The 14,630-nt window shown below is 51.1% G+C and overlaps 1 protein-coding gene across 6 annotated transcripts; it reads right to left on the bottom strand.

Moving 5' to 3' along the window:
- Positions 1 to 1,841: 1,841 nt before the first annotated feature.
- Positions 1,842 to 14,630, bottom strand: Slc25a38 (solute carrier family 25, member 38). Of its 6 annotated transcripts, XM_039081304.2 has the most exons (9): positions 12,008 to 12,317; positions 10,923 to 11,020; positions 10,591 to 10,712; positions 9,689 to 9,773; positions 7,281 to 7,421; positions 6,857 to 7,036; positions 6,261 to 6,435; positions 3,397 to 3,563; positions 1,842 to 2,564 (listed from the first exon to the last, which is right to left on the bottom strand). In XM_039081304.2, the coding sequence occupies exons 6-9, from the start codon at positions 6,920 to 6,922 to the stop codon at positions 2,442 to 2,444; spliced, it is 531 nt and encodes a 176-aa protein (XP_038937232.1). In that variant the 5' UTR covers positions 6,923 to 7,036; positions 7,281 to 7,421; positions 9,689 to 9,773; positions 10,591 to 10,712; positions 10,923 to 11,020; positions 12,008 to 12,317; the 3' UTR covers positions 1,842 to 2,441. The 6 variants fall into 6 exon arrangements, with proteins under 6 accessions (XP_038937232.1, XP_038937230.1, XP_038937229.1 ...); XM_039081302.2 differs by lacking the exons at positions 7,281 to 7,421; positions 12,008 to 12,317 and adding an exon at positions 14,415 to 14,543; XM_039081301.2 differs by lacking the exon at positions 7,281 to 7,421 and having other exon boundaries at positions 12,008 to 12,319.

Here is a 14,630-nt window from a genome sequence, read left to right as displayed (position 1 = left end):
GGTTCAGTTCCGTGGTAGAGTGCTAACATCATAAGGCTCTGGGTTTGTTCAGCTCCCAGTACTTCAGAGGGATAAATGCTCTGGCCTGAGTGTGGTAATACATGCCTGCTCATTCTAATACTCTGGAGGCTGGGGCAAGAGGACCAAAGTTTGAAGCTGTAGTAATGCCCTGTCTTAAAAATAAATATAAAAAAGTAAAACTAAAAAGAACAAAGTATTGGGGTTGGGGATTTAGCTCAGTGGTAGAGCGCTTGCCTAGGAAGCACAAGGCCCTGAGTTCGGTCCCCAGCTCCGGAAAAAAAGAACCAAAAAAAAAAAAAAAAAAAAAAAGAACAAAGTATTTAACTTGCCATATCACGAATGTGCATCAAGATATTTTGACAAGGAAAGCAGAATATTCTAAAATCTATTAAGTGATGTGTTCAGGCCAGGTAGTGGTAGCATATGCCTGTAGTCCTAGCCAGCACTTGGGAGGCAGAGGCAGGAGGATCTCTCTAAGTTGGAAGCCAGCCTGGTCTACAGAGTTCCAGGACAGTCAAAGCTACAGAGAGAAACCCTGTCTTAAAGAAATAATAATAGAAAGTGAGTGGTGGGTCTGGGATTATAAGGGGTGGATGAGGATATTGGGGTGTGTGTGGAAATGTTCTAAAACTAGTTTAGGGTCATGGCTGTACTTTCAGACAGGGTCCAACAAATGGAGGATGACTGAGCTCCAGTTCTGTGTCTGGCTCCCATTTTGGGAATGACAAGCCTGCATCCCACACTGAACCAGTGTTCTGTTTGCTCTGTTGATGCAGATGAACCCAGAACCTTGCATGTATAAGCACTACACTCAGCCACACATCCACCCCAAACCACCAAACTGTGGGCTTCAAACAAGTATGCAGCCTCTTTAAATACGTAATCTAAAGGCACATTTGTTTTTCCTTTGGTTTTTGAGTCAGGGTTTCTCTGTGTAGCCCTGGCTGTCTAAAACTTGCTCTGTATTACAGGCTGGCCTTGAATTCTGAGATCTTCCTACCTCCTGCCTGCTTAGTGCTGTGATTAAAGGCGTGAGCCACCATGCTCAGCTCCAAAGCTGTTTTTTAAAATTAAGTTTTAGGAGCTGAAGAGATGGCTCAGTAGTTAAGAGCACTGACTGCTCTTACAGAGGTCCTGAGTTCAAGTCCCAGCAACCACATGGTGGCTCACGACCATCTTCTGGTGTCTCTGAAGATGGCTACAGTGTACTCACATATAATGAATGTCTTTAAGTTTTAGGGACTTACATGGCAGGTCAAAAATTAAGTCACCCCTAGAACTACTTTGCTATTCTGAGGGAGACATACTATTTAGGTTTGCTAATTAGAACTTTTATATAGAGAGAGATAAATACAGGGTTTGATCGTGTAGCCCTGGCTGACCCAGAACTCGGGAGTCCTACCTGTCTCTACCTCAAGTGCTAACAGTGTGTTCCTTATATGAGCACACTGTCACTGTCTTCAGACACACCAGGAGAGGGCATCAGATCCCATTACAGATGGGTGTGAGCCACCATGTGGTTGTTAGGATTTGAACTTAGGACCTCTGGAGGAACAGTCAGTGCTCTTAACTGCTAAGCCATTTCTCCAGCCCCCCTGCTATGGTTTTTGTTTTTCTGTTTTTCAAATGCTGTCCATCAGAGTACTCTACTGTGCTCATTTGAACTTTAACTATGGAGAGTGTGGGATAGCACAGATTGCCAATAGTACATCTGAGCCTAGGAAGGGCAGTCCTGGTCTCTGGGCTACAGGGGCTCCCTAGGAACAAAACTAACGTACATCTTGCTTTTTGTTCTGTTTTTGTCACAGACAAAACACATCTCCACCCTGCTGAAGTCTTTATTTTAAAAGTATTACATCTGTTTGTTCATTGGGTATGGGTGCTTGCCACAGTGCTCGTTTGGAAGTCAGAGGACAACTTGCAGCAATTCTTTCCCGTACCTCGTGGGTCCAGGGCCAGTGCAGCCTCTGTCAAGCACCTCTCCTTGCTGAGCCATCTCTCTGGTTCACCGCACTCTCTTAGGCCAAGTCTTCCCTAACTTGAGACTCCTGCCCTCAGACATGGCAGGAGGCCCACACCTCTCTACTGTGGGATTCCTTCATTACCAACATTCTAAGTTGCCCTGTAATGTAGGCAGGTAGCTGAAACAGAGCGACCTAGCAGAGGCCTCCTCTCAAGTAGCATTGTGGGGCAGCCAAGCTTCCAGCCCCGCGTACAGCACTGATGGGGAGTGTGCATGGAGCCATGGGCACTGACAACTCCAGCCTGTGGCTCCAGCTACCTATCTGCTCTCTTTGAATGCAGCACTTGTGCCTGGCTCTTGAGATGTTGTGTTCTTCCCCTGACTCCAGGAGAGTGAGCTGCAGCAGCCATGGCAGGAACCAGCCGGACAGCAGATCTTCCTTTCCAGCCCTCTCTCGTCAGGACTTGAGGCCCATCTTGGCCATCATCTCTTCATAGACAGTCCATGCCATAGCAGCCATCAGAGTTCTACGGAGGGCCCGGGGAACACTGCCATGAAAGAAGCCACGCAGCCCATGGGTCTGTGATGGAAACAAGTGAGAAATCGTCAGAAGCAAAGGGCAACACCAGCACCAGACGGGGTTACTCCATTTTAGAACCTTGTTGTTTAAATGTCATGCCAAACCTATGAATTGTGAGCCTAAGGAGATAACCAAGGAACCTCTACTTTTACTGTAATGTTGAGGTCCACTCCTTTAGATCTGCACTCCCTACAGAGACTTCTTAGTTTAAAAATCAATAGTTAGAGCTGGAAGTTATGGAACACACCTTTAATCCTGGCACTCGGGACTCAAACGTAAATTCTGAGTTCAAGGCCAACCTGGTTTATATAACAAGTTCCAGGACAGTCAGAGCTGTGCAATTTAGGAACCAGGAAGATCAGGAGCTAAGAGCACTTGCTGCTTTCCATCGTGAGCACCCACAAGGCAGCTCACAACTGTCTATAACTCCAGTATCAGGTGATGCAATACCCCTAGCTTCCACAGGCACACACACTTGCTCATATAGACATACATACACATATGCACACACACACACACACAAACACGCACGCACGCACGCACACACGCACGCATGCACCTAAATAAAACAAAGAAATTTTAAGAGAACAGCAGTTAAAATCAGACCCAGACAGCTAAAAAGCTCTCTGTACTGGGAACTCTTAGCTGGAAATCTTTACACAGGGTTGTGTGTATAGTGTTTTTGGAACACCATTACTGCTGAGCCATTGCTGCAGCCCCTGGGAAGCACAATTCTAATGCTCCCCAATGTTGCTAACACACTGGGAGAGGGATGTCCAGCTGCCTGAGAGACAGCCCCAACCCAAGAGCAGCACACACTTTGCAGCCTTACCTTGAGAATGAGGGTGGCCACTTGGCCAATGCACTGACACTTCACTGTGGAGAGCTGCATATGGGTTTTGATTACGTCTGCAGGTTGAGTCACCAGTGAAGCCAGAATGCCAGCAAATACCCCACAGCTGAAATTAACAAGGGGCATCAGAGCAGCATCCAGCTCGTCTGAAACAGAACAAGAGCAGTCTGAGGTCAGTAAACGTAGGTTCTTCAGATACACGGTGAAGAGGCAGGATTACCCAGTGTGCTCAAAGCAGATCTGACAAAGGTCTGTGATGTGTCTGGATAATGGTATCTGTCGCTGACAGCTATGGAGCACCTGACTAGAACAATGCAGGTGTAAACACCCCCTGACTGGACAGTGCAGGTGTGGACACCCCCTGACTGGACAGTGGAGGTGTGGACACCCCCTGACTGGACAGTGGAGGTGTGGACACCCCCTGACTGGACAGTGCAGATGTAAACACCCCCTGACTGGACAGTGCAGGTGTGAACACCCCCTGACTGGACAGTGCAGGTGTGGACACCCCCTGACTGGACAGTGCAGATGTAAACACCCCCTGACTGGACAGTGCAGGTGTGGACACCCCCTGACTGGACAGTGCAGGTGTGGACACCCCCTGACTGGACAGTGCAGGTGTGAACACCCCCTGACTAGAACAATGCAGGTGTGGACACCCCCTGACTGGACAGTGCAGGTGTGGACACCCCCTGACTGGACAGTGGAGGTGTGGACAACCCCTGACTGGACAGTGGAGGTGTGAACACCCCATGACTGGACAGTGCAGGTGTGGACACCCCCTGACTGGACAGTGCAGGTGTGGACACCCCCTGACTGGACAGTGGAGGTGTGGACAACCCCTGACTGGACAGTGGAGGTGTGGACAACCCCTGACTGGACAGTGCAGGTGTGGACACCCCCTGACTGGACAGTGCAGGTGTGGACAACCCCTGACTGGACAGTGGAGGTGTGGACACCCCCTGACTGGACAGTGGAGGTGTGGACACCCCATGACTGGACAGTGCAGGTGTGGACACCCCCTGACTGGACAGTGGAGGTGTGGACAACCCCTGACTGGACAGTGGAGGTGTGAACACCCCATGACTGGACAGTGCAGGTGTGGACACCCCCTGACTGGACAGTGCAGGTGTGGACACCCCCTGACTGGACAGTGGAGGTGTGGACAACCCCTGACTGGACAGTGGAGGTGTGGACAACCCCTGACTGGACAGTGGAGGTGTGAACACCCCATGACTGGACAGTGCAGGTGTGGACACCCCCTGACTGGACAGTGGAGGTGTGGACAACCCCTGACTGGACAGTGGAGGTGTGAACACCCCATGACTGGACAGTGCAGGTGTGGACACCCCCTGACTGGACAGTGCAGGTGTGGACACCCCCTGACTGGACAGTGGAGGTGTGGACAACCCCTGACTGGACAGTGGAGGTGTGGACAACCCCTGACTGGACAGTGGAGGTGTGAACACCCCCTGACTGGACAGTGCAGGTGTGGACAACCCCTGACTGGACAGTGCAGGTGTGGACACCCTCTGACTGGACAGTGCAGGTGTGGACACCCCCTGACTGGACAGTGCAGGTGTGGACAACCCCTGACTGGACAGTGGAGGTGTGGACAACCCCTGACTGGACAGTGCAGGTGTGGACACCCCCTGACTGGACAGTGCAGGTGTGGACAACCCCTGACTGGACAGTGGAGGTGTGGACAACCCCTGACTGGACAGTGCAGGTGTGGACACCCCCTGACTGGACAGTGCAGGTGTGGACACCCCCTGACTGGACAGTGCAGGTGTGAACACACCTTTTACTAACTTGATAGGAAAACTTGAGTTTTTATTCATCAAGAAGATTAATATATTTCCAATATTTAAAAATTACCGATTAATTCCAACTTTAAGAGACTTTTATAACTAATGGGTGAGAAATTTTTTTTTACTTAATGTATATTAATTGTACAAGATGGGTCAAGCCTGGTGATTCATCTTAATTCCAGTGCTCTGGAGGGGGAGACAGGCTGATCTCTGAAAGTCTGAGGCTAGCCTGGTTTACAACAGTGAATTCTAGGCCAGCCAGGATTATGTAATAAGGCTGGGTGTCAAAACAAAAACAAAATACCACCTGTTTGTTTCCTTCCTGTCTTAAATTTCCATTGTAAATGAGGTTATAACCTGCAGGCTCACAGTTGGTCCCTGGGGAAAGGAGCCAGTCTCCGCACACACTAACTGCAGCTGGTGAGCAGTCACCAGGTAACATGTTCACTTCTGCAGCTGTCCCCACACTTTACTAAGTTCAGGTCATCCTGCAGAACGGGTTTCAGGCAACTCTGCTGTGTTTGGAGAGAGAGCATTTACCACCCACAGATGTGGCCCATGTGTGGTCCACAAGCTCACTGGTGAGAAAAGTCTGCAGCAAACACCTCAAGTTCACAGTTCTACCTCCACCCAAATGAAGGGCTCAAAGAACAGGGAATACAGAAAGGGAAGGAAGTGAAAATATTTTCCTCAGGTCCACAGCTATCAGTGTTCCCAAACTGGTCTGACAGGGACTCATACCAAGTATACACTGACAAACAGACTTGCAGGCTGTTCCCCAAAGCTGCTGTCCTAGAATCCCTCAGGTTGTGTCTGTGGCGTGCTGTTGCAGAACCTTGATAAAACACACTTGTCTCTCACCTAGCCTTCCCTCTTCCCTTAGAAGACACAAGGCTTCTGTTGGGGCAGAGTCTGACACCCTACCTCTGCATCCCAGCTCCAAAGTGGCTCCATTCCTAAAGTGCTAATACCACCCCAGAGAAAAAGGCAAAACCCCAGTGGCTCTGCTACTCCTCTGCCCACCTCGTTTACCTGCGCCATGGAGCACTGTGGCCCTGGTCTGGCTGTAAAACATCAGGTAGAGCCCCGAGAAGGGGGCGTCACGAAGCAGAGTTGCTGTCAGGCCCCTGAAGAGGCCACGGCTGCCCTCGCTACAGTAGATGCTCCGCAGGGCTGCATAGACGCTCTCGTAGCTGTAAGCCCCACTCTGCAAAGGGAGGGCAGCTTTAGTGACAGCACAGGCTGGTGGCATCTGAGCAGTGGCCTAAGCAGACTTCCTGTCACATACCAGCTTTGGTGCACATGGCTTGCCCTGCCTACAAAGGTGAGTTATCTTTTATTTTTTAAGAATTATTTATTTATTATGAGAACACTGTCGCTGTCTTCAGACACACCAGAAGAGGGCATCGGATCCCATTACAGATGGCTGTGAGCCACCATGTGGTTGCTTGGAATTGAACTCAGGACCTCGGGAAGAGCAGTCAGTGCTCTTAACCACTGAGCCATCTCTCCAGCCTCCAAAAGTGAGTTATCTGAACATATCTGACTCTAAGTCAGACTATGCACCCAGGGCTGACAGCAGTGCTCATTACCCAGAACCCCCAAGGTTCTACAACTATGAGACTCACCTCATAGCGTGTCTTGACCACTGTGATGGGTGACATGCAAACTCCTGCCACAGAGCGAGATCCCATGCCCAGGATGACCGATTCCAGGGCAGTGGGAGGATGGCCTCGCAAGAAATACTGCTTAGAAGAATACAGGGTGCCAAAGTAGATTCCAACGCCAGGGACACATCTCACAATGGACTGCAGGGACAGGCAGAGGGAAGAAGGAGGGAATCAAAGACTCAAAACTGCAAGATGCCTCTGGAGGTCCCAGGGTGATCCACATGCAAAGTGTTTATGGTGTGAAGGGAGCCAGTGAGAAGGGCAGGGACAGGACAGGCAGCAGCCAATAAAGAGTGGATTAAAGCAGTTACAGCTGTAGTTAGTCCCCACCCCACCCAACACCCCCACTCCCGAAAGCTCTAGCAATCAGGGAACACCCCACCCTCTGTGATCTTTCGGCTGAGGGGAAGGGTGTAGTTTAACATCACTTTCCATCTTCTAGTGGCTGGAGGCTGCTGTGGGGAGGGCGGAAACCAAAGCCTGGGTACTTCCGGCAAGGTGGGTCCTTAGGGCCACAAAAAGCCTTTGGGCAAAGAAATAAAGGTGTGGGTACCCCAGCCCATGTTCACAGTGGTGGCAGAGGGAAGGCTACACTGACGGGCAGTGGACGCCAACTTTGGGGCTGGTGCTGTGCCAACAGTCGTACTTTAGGAGGAATGAACACTCTCCTCATACCTGCTGGGGTGGCCAGACCAGTGGATGACATTGACCCCTATGCACACTACTGTCTCCACTGTCCAAGCACACGTGATAAGCCTCATTTACAAACAAGGCACAGTAACTAATAAAACATGCATGACTGCAGCCTCCCTCACCTTACATCCCACTGCCCGCTTCTCCCTCTTCCTGTGGTATTGGGAGCTAATGAAGGGCCTGGGTGAGAGGAGACAAGGTGAACAACACGGGCACTTGGTAGGTCAGGCTCCTGCTGACCCTGACCTGCCATGGGGACCGAGCCATGTGACCCCATGGCTGGGCTGAGGAGCAGGTGATGCTGACAGATGAAAAGTTGACTTATTTCTGAAACTGCTCAGTACACCGCCATGTCGGGTGTCTTTCCTTCAACTCATCAGAGCTGCTGCAGGAGCCACAGCCTTCAGGGCTCACCCAAGGGCGCTCTGATCCCACAAATTTCGATAATATCCACATGGCTGGATCTGACCCGTTCTCCACCTTCTGATGTGTGACTTGACAAACTCTTCCCATCCCTTGCTTTGTTTCAGACAGGGTCTTACTCCACAGCCTTGGCTGGCTGCTACCTCAGATCTCCCTGCCCCTGCCTCCTGAGTGCTGGAATTATGCCCAACAGTTACTTTTTAATTATATGTATACGGATGTGTCTGTACTTGGGTTTGCATGTGTGTATGATAGAACAGTCCAGAAAAGGGGGTTGGATCTCCTGGACCTGGAGTTACAGGCAGTTGTGAGCTGCCTGACCTGGGTTTTGGGCGAGAACTCAGGTCTCCTGCAAGAGCAGTGCATGCTGTGGCTGCAGGCCCCACTGGTTGGGCCTCTGAGAAGAGCTCACGGCTTCACGTCTGATGACTTGCAGTCTCCTTTCTGCACAATCAGGTCAATGTGCCTGAAATGTGGCAGCAACTCCAGCTGCACACGTGGCCTTTTCCTGCCCAAGCCCGCTTCCAAATACAAGAAACTATCTCTCACTTGTGCTGAATTCCAGATGATCTCTTCAACAACTTCCAGATGTTGAAGTCTTTGAGCTCAATTAGACCATATTTTCTGCTCTTGTTCTGCTCACAGGTGCAGTGCACTGTGGTGACCTAGCACCAGCCACACACTGAGGCTGTGACTGATCTGAACTATGACAACAAAACAAGTGTGGGTTTCTTCTTCCTTCTCCACAATGTCCTGGCCACAGTATTCCTTCCTCCTGAAGGGAGGGTTTTCTTTCCTTCTTAAGATCTTCCACCTTTTCCCAGAAAGCCCTGCCCAGCTTCTTGTTGGCAAGCACACTGCAAGCCTCTTGTGCACCGAGAACCTCAGTAAGTAAAATATGGGCTGCCTAAGCACAAGCCTCGTGCTCCCCAGCAGGTGATCTGTTCACTCAGCAGCTACAGGGAATGAAGACAAGTGGACCGTGGCTAGGACATGCCGCAGGGACAACAGGGCTTGATTAAAAACCTATCAACTCTTCACTGCAGAATTGGACAGGACCGACTGGAGAGCAAAACCACAGAACACTTTGAAAGGGAACTGCCCCTCACACGCCACTTGTCTAGACACCCTGTCCCCACTTGGCGGTGCCCTTTAGAGAGGCTGCAGAACAGGAGGTGGGAGGTGTGGTTGCTGGCATGGTCACCAGAGTGAGCTATGTCATAGGGCCATCTAGCCAAGGCTCTCTGCTTCCTGCTTGCTGAGGTGTGACCAGTTGCCTCATGCCCCTCCCACAAGGCTGCTGAGAGCTACTCCAAGGTCTTTCCCACCATGATGGACTACATCCTCACACAAGCCCAGAACAGTGTCTTCTCTCTTAAGCTGCTTCTATCAAGGAGCTGGTCACAGCAGTGTAAAGTAACCGATCCACACAGATGGGGAGGGCTCCTGACTCCCATGCCATGGGAAGCCTGAGTGCCTGGTGAGGAGGGTGAGGAGGGTGAGGAGGAGGAAGAGGAGGAAGAAGAGGGGGAGGAGGAAGAGGAGGAAGAGGAAGAGGAAGAGGAAGAAGAGGAGGAGGAGGAGGAGGAGGAGGAGGAGGAGGAGGAGGAGGAGGAGGAGGAGGAGGAGGAGGAGTGGTGCCATAAGAGAGCCCAGATCTGAAAGGCAGCTTACAGGAGACATCCCTTTCCAAAGGCCCAGAAGACTTTCTGTGCGAACCACCTTCAAGAACACAGACAGCATCCCAACACGCCTGGGCCTGAAGGAAACAAACGGGACAGGACAAGAAAAGAAATCTATTAGGCATCCTCATCCCAGACTTCCCCACTCACAGAGCACACAGCAATCTCTATGCTGCGTCTTAGACTTGCTTTTAGAATTTTATTACGCACAGTGTGTGTATACATGCATACGCGTGTGGAGGTCAGAGGACAACTTGCAGGAGTCAGTTCTTTCCTACCAAGTGGGTCCTAGGGATCCAACTTAGGTTGTCAGGCTTGGCAGCAAACACTTTTACCAGCTGGACCATCTCACCAGCCCTAGAATTATTCTTGACTTCTATGACTTCATGGTTTGGCAATACATATTTACCTATTTATTCACACCACAAACAGTGGGATAGATTCCACTTTCAGACACTTTGTGCAGTTCCCATATTGCTGAGAGACACAAAACACACATTTAAAATGGATGTCACTTCCACACAACCCAGTTCCAGGCATCATAGCTATAACAGAGCAAGCTGGCACAAGGAAAAAGTGAACTTCACCCAGGGAGGCCCTCTGGGGCTGCTCAGAAAGATCCCATCTAATCAGCAAGATTAAATTATAATATGTATGTATAGAAAACCACACTAACTTTTGTCTTCAGAAAACAGTATCCGCAAAGCACATGGCCCAGTACTCAGGAAACACAGGCAGAAGGATTGCAAGTTCACAGTCAGCATGGGATACACAGAAGAAAACTCTTGACTCAAGCAAACACAACAACAAAAGGAATTCGAGCCTAGCTTGTGTTTCTCTAATGTAAGGAAGTAATTTAATCCTGGCTCCTCCACGAAGCAGGGCAATGCCTACCCTACGTCTGAGGGCTGCAGGGTCTGCAGGCGGGTTTTGAGGAGGTCCAGAGGCTGGAAGAGGAGCGTGGAACAGGTTCCGCTGATGGAGCCGCAGAGGAAAGCCTTAATCACTGGATGTAACTGCAAGACAGACAACACGGCATCAGCAAACCTACCCACCATGCCCAGCTCCCTTCTCCACATAGGCATCTGTGGTTTCTCTTCTGAAACCCTTCAGGCACCACCTATCACAGCCCTGTTCTATCTCTCCGTCTCTGAAAAGTGCACAGAAGAAAGGGCCCTCTGGTCTCATTATTCACTTTAATAATGTTGGTTCCCCTATTTCCTTACCACACTTCCTTATCCGGCACGCCTGAAAGACTACTGACCGTCTCCTTATGCAACATGGAGTTTTAGCTGCCAGCGCCCAGGCTACCTGGTTATAGGATCTGTGGATAGTTATAGAAGCACGTCAGAGCCATGAAGCACAAGCTTGGCCACGTGTGCAGCACTCCATGTAATTTTGTGCTTAACACTCTGCCTTTCAAGCTGTCAAGGAGGCATGTGGTGGGTGGGAGAGGGGGGAGAGGCAGGTGGGTCTCTGAGCTCCAGGTCAGCCTGGGGTACATAGGGAAGGAACTCTGTCTGGAAAAAACAAAAGTACTCTGCCTCCCTTCTATACCCCCCATCTCGCTGGGCCAGAGTAGACCACCAACAACCCTGCACAGCAGTCACTTCTGGCTTATGAGCCACCCTCCCTCAGCCTCCAAAGACTGGCTTATCTTCCGACTCCATACAGATGGGCGGCTCTCTTTCAGATACCACCCTCAGGCACACCCAGGAGCCTCAGTGCAGGGTGTAGGAGCTTCCTTAACAATGTCCCCTTTCCAGAACACAGCAGAATCCCAAGAACAACAAATAGGCACTTGGAAACTCCTTCTCCTCCGAACAGGACACTTGGCAAGCCCATCTGGAGACCAGCTCTTCCCTCATTTAGTGGCATCTGCACACTCCCCCACCCCCACTCCTGAGATCAGACAGGGTGCATCCCGGGAGGTATGGTCATAGTCTACTGCTTAAATAACTGGCCCACCGTAGCCCTGATGGCTCATACAATGACTGTGAAGTCTGCTGCGTCAGATTACCAGGAACCAAACTGTCATCTACAGTGTCCATCTCAGGGAAGAGAACACCTTTACTTCTATCAATCACATCTGGAGTGAGTGTTAAGACCACCGGGACTAAGTAAGTGCTGAGGGGTGAATACTGGACCTGACGACAGCCTAGGGTACCAGCAGGGGCTCTCAGAAGACAGCAGGCAAACCCAGGCAGTGTGTATTTCAACACATCTGCTGTACTGGCAGCCAATGCCCCATCCCCAGAGATGCCTGGTTCTTCCACTAATGAACACTCCCAAAACTGCACCTCAGCCTCACCTGAGCCTTTACAGCATCGGGGAGTTCAACCTCCTCACACACCAGGTTCCTCTCTTCCTGAGACATCTCTCCTTTGCCTGGAAACCAGTCCCAGAGCCTCTGTTTCCAGCGCCACACTGTGTTTCCATTCCCTCCTGCCAGTCACCCTTCAGGCCCTGGGCTTGCCATCTAGTCAGAACCTCCTGTAGTAAGGCTCCTGGAGACTCAGTCTAGGCCCCACCTTCTGCCCTGTCCTTAACTTACTTCAACTCTTAGGTATATTTGATATCAGTGACTACCTCTCTAAGTACTGGTTTCTTCCACTAGCACCCCACCCTACCACCCCACCCCAACTGGCTACAGGTCTCTGTTCCCTCTGCCTGCTCCTCAGAACTGCTGCATCTCAAGTCTCATCAGTCTGCAGCCCTCTCAGAGCAGCCTCACCCATGACCAGACTTCACAACGTTCCATTCTATCCTCCCTCCTATCCACTCTGCCACCCCGTGTCCCCTCCTGCCCATGGCGATCTCAAAGTCAACAGTCCAGACTGGAAACTTGGGCAACAACCCTCCACACCTACTTCTTCCCCAGCCCCAGGAGACTCGCTCTGCCTGCTGCTTCCTGACCTCTCCTGATGATGCCCTCAGTCTGCCCTATTTGCCCCTTCAGCCCCAACAGCAGGAAGACACTCTAAAGACGGAATCTGTTCGGGAACGAGCAGGGGTTACAAACGTGGTGGTGTGCGAGGAGAAATCAGACATATCGGTGAGTCCTCCTCCCTGGCCAGCCCCAGCGATGGACCCATCCTCTCATCTCTCTGGCCACTGCTCACTCTCTTCCTCCAGTGAACTATCCTGTCACATCCCTCCGCCAGCTCCAGTTTCTATCCTTCCATCCACACCGAACCGCTCCAGACAAACCCAAACTGCCCTTGCTCAGATGCCCCACAGGCACCTGAGTGACATTTACAAACGTGCTTATCTCTCTCTCCCTCACTTCAACCTGCTCCTCAGCAAGCCCCTCCCAAGGGAACGCCCATTCTGGGCTGGGCCTCTACAAACTTGCTCATTCTGCTTCTTCACCTCCTTCAGCAGCCCTGGTTCAAAGGTCCACAGTTTCCTTCCCTACTGACTGATACAACCTTTTTACCTCAATCTTTGACCCCTCCAATCTACTTCCTACCCTACAGCCAGGTCATCTTTAAAAACTGCAAACTGGAGCCTCAATTCCAATGAGACGGCCCAAAACAAACAAACAAAAAACCAGGTAAGTTTAACAGCCTTGTGACCTTTGTATGCTTACAGCGCATCCTTTGAGAGTGGATTTTGTGGGTCTGTTGTACTTGTTTTGAGACAGTCTCATGCTCACACAGCCTGCCTCTTCATGAGCCACCGTGCTGGCCCTGGGCTTAGTTTTCTTATAATGATGGAAAAGAAGGTGCTTTCCTGAAAGCCTACACCTCTGACTTCAAGACAGATTTGATTTATTTTAGTAGCTCAACCTTACTCGTAGCTTAAAAAAAGTTGAATATTCCAATTTTTTTAAAGTGTGAGAACAGATTAAAACAATCAGAAAGGGCTGGAGAACAGTCAAACGTGAACAGTATTCTTCCAGAGGGACCATAAGGTTCCCAGCATCCATACGGAAAGGGGAGTTCACAAGCACCGCTAACTCCAACTCCAGGAGATACCAACGCCCTCTTTTGGCCTTCTTGGGCATCTGCACTCTTGTGCACCTACCCCCACACACAACATAAATAAGAGTAAAAACCAAAAGCACAGTGAATAACTAGGACTACGCCAAACACGATGCCAAATAGTTCCACAATTTCTACCACCCCGCAGCAAAACGAAAAACAACAAAATCTCTACGTCCGACACACATCAGAAGGGGGAAGATGGCCAACCAGAGAAAAGGTATGCAGTTTTGAAAGACATGGTCCTGGAGCCACAGAGCCAGACATAGGGGCGCACACTCCTTTAGTATTAGCAGTCTGGAGTTCGAAGCTAGCCTGGTTTAAACAGCGAGTTCCAGCATGAGCCACACAGTTAGACCCCACTCAAAAAATCAAGAATTGTTACAAAAGGCATCCCCCAAAGCTGCGCGTCCACGCCCCACTGAAGCGCATCCTGGCCCAGGCCCACCCTGAACAGCCCCACCTCCGTCTATGATTGGCTGTGAAAGACTCCGCCCCACCCCGCCCCCGTCTCCACCAATGGCAGCCCGGCAGCGCAGCCAACCCGACGGAAGGGGCGTGACCTTGGCGAACCTGGAAAGCTGAAGCAGCCACCTGCAGGGAAGCGGGCAGTCGAAGGGAGGCCCGAGGTGCCCGGAGGCGCTTTTATCAGTTACCGTTAGAGAGTTTTAGAAGTAGAACGTTCTAGAAGCACTGTCCTGCCCCACAATGCCCGTGTTCCCACGAGCTCACCATGAGCGTCTCCACTGTGTCCTCTACATCCTGCGACGGCAGCAGCGCCGAGCGCGCCTTCTCGATCACGGGGGACGCGAGCCCGGCCCGGGCGACTGAGAGGCTCCGAGGCTCCGCGCTCACGCCCATCCCTCCCCACCCTGCCGCCCGGCCGCCCGGCCGCCCGGCCTCGGGTCTCAGTACCCGAGACAAGCCGCCCTATATTTCCGGGGGAGG

The sequence above is a fragment of the Rattus norvegicus genome, chromosome 8 (assembly GCF_036323735.1).
Source record: "Rattus norvegicus strain BN/NHsdMcwi chromosome 8, GRCr8, whole genome shotgun sequence".
Classification (NCBI taxonomy): domain Eukaryota; kingdom Metazoa; phylum Chordata; class Mammalia; order Rodentia; family Muridae; genus Rattus; species Rattus norvegicus.
The sequence above is the reverse complement of the archived record's forward strand: the minus strand, read 5'-3'. Positions and strand labels throughout refer to the sequence as shown.

Coding starts and splice junctions, on each gene's coding strand:
- Slc25a38 (NM_001030032.2), bottom strand. CDS start 14,543: ATGGGCGTGAGCGCGGAGCCTCGGAGCCTCTCAGTCGCCCGGGCCGGG. Junction 10,713..14,414: donor ACACAGTGGAGACGCTCATG/GTGAGCTCGTGG, acceptor TCTGTCTTGCAG/TTACATCCAGTGATTAAGGC. Junction 7,037..9,688: donor TTTGGAAAGGGATGTCTCCT/GTAAGCTGCCTT, acceptor CTGTCCCTGCAG/TCCATTGTGAGATGTGTCCC.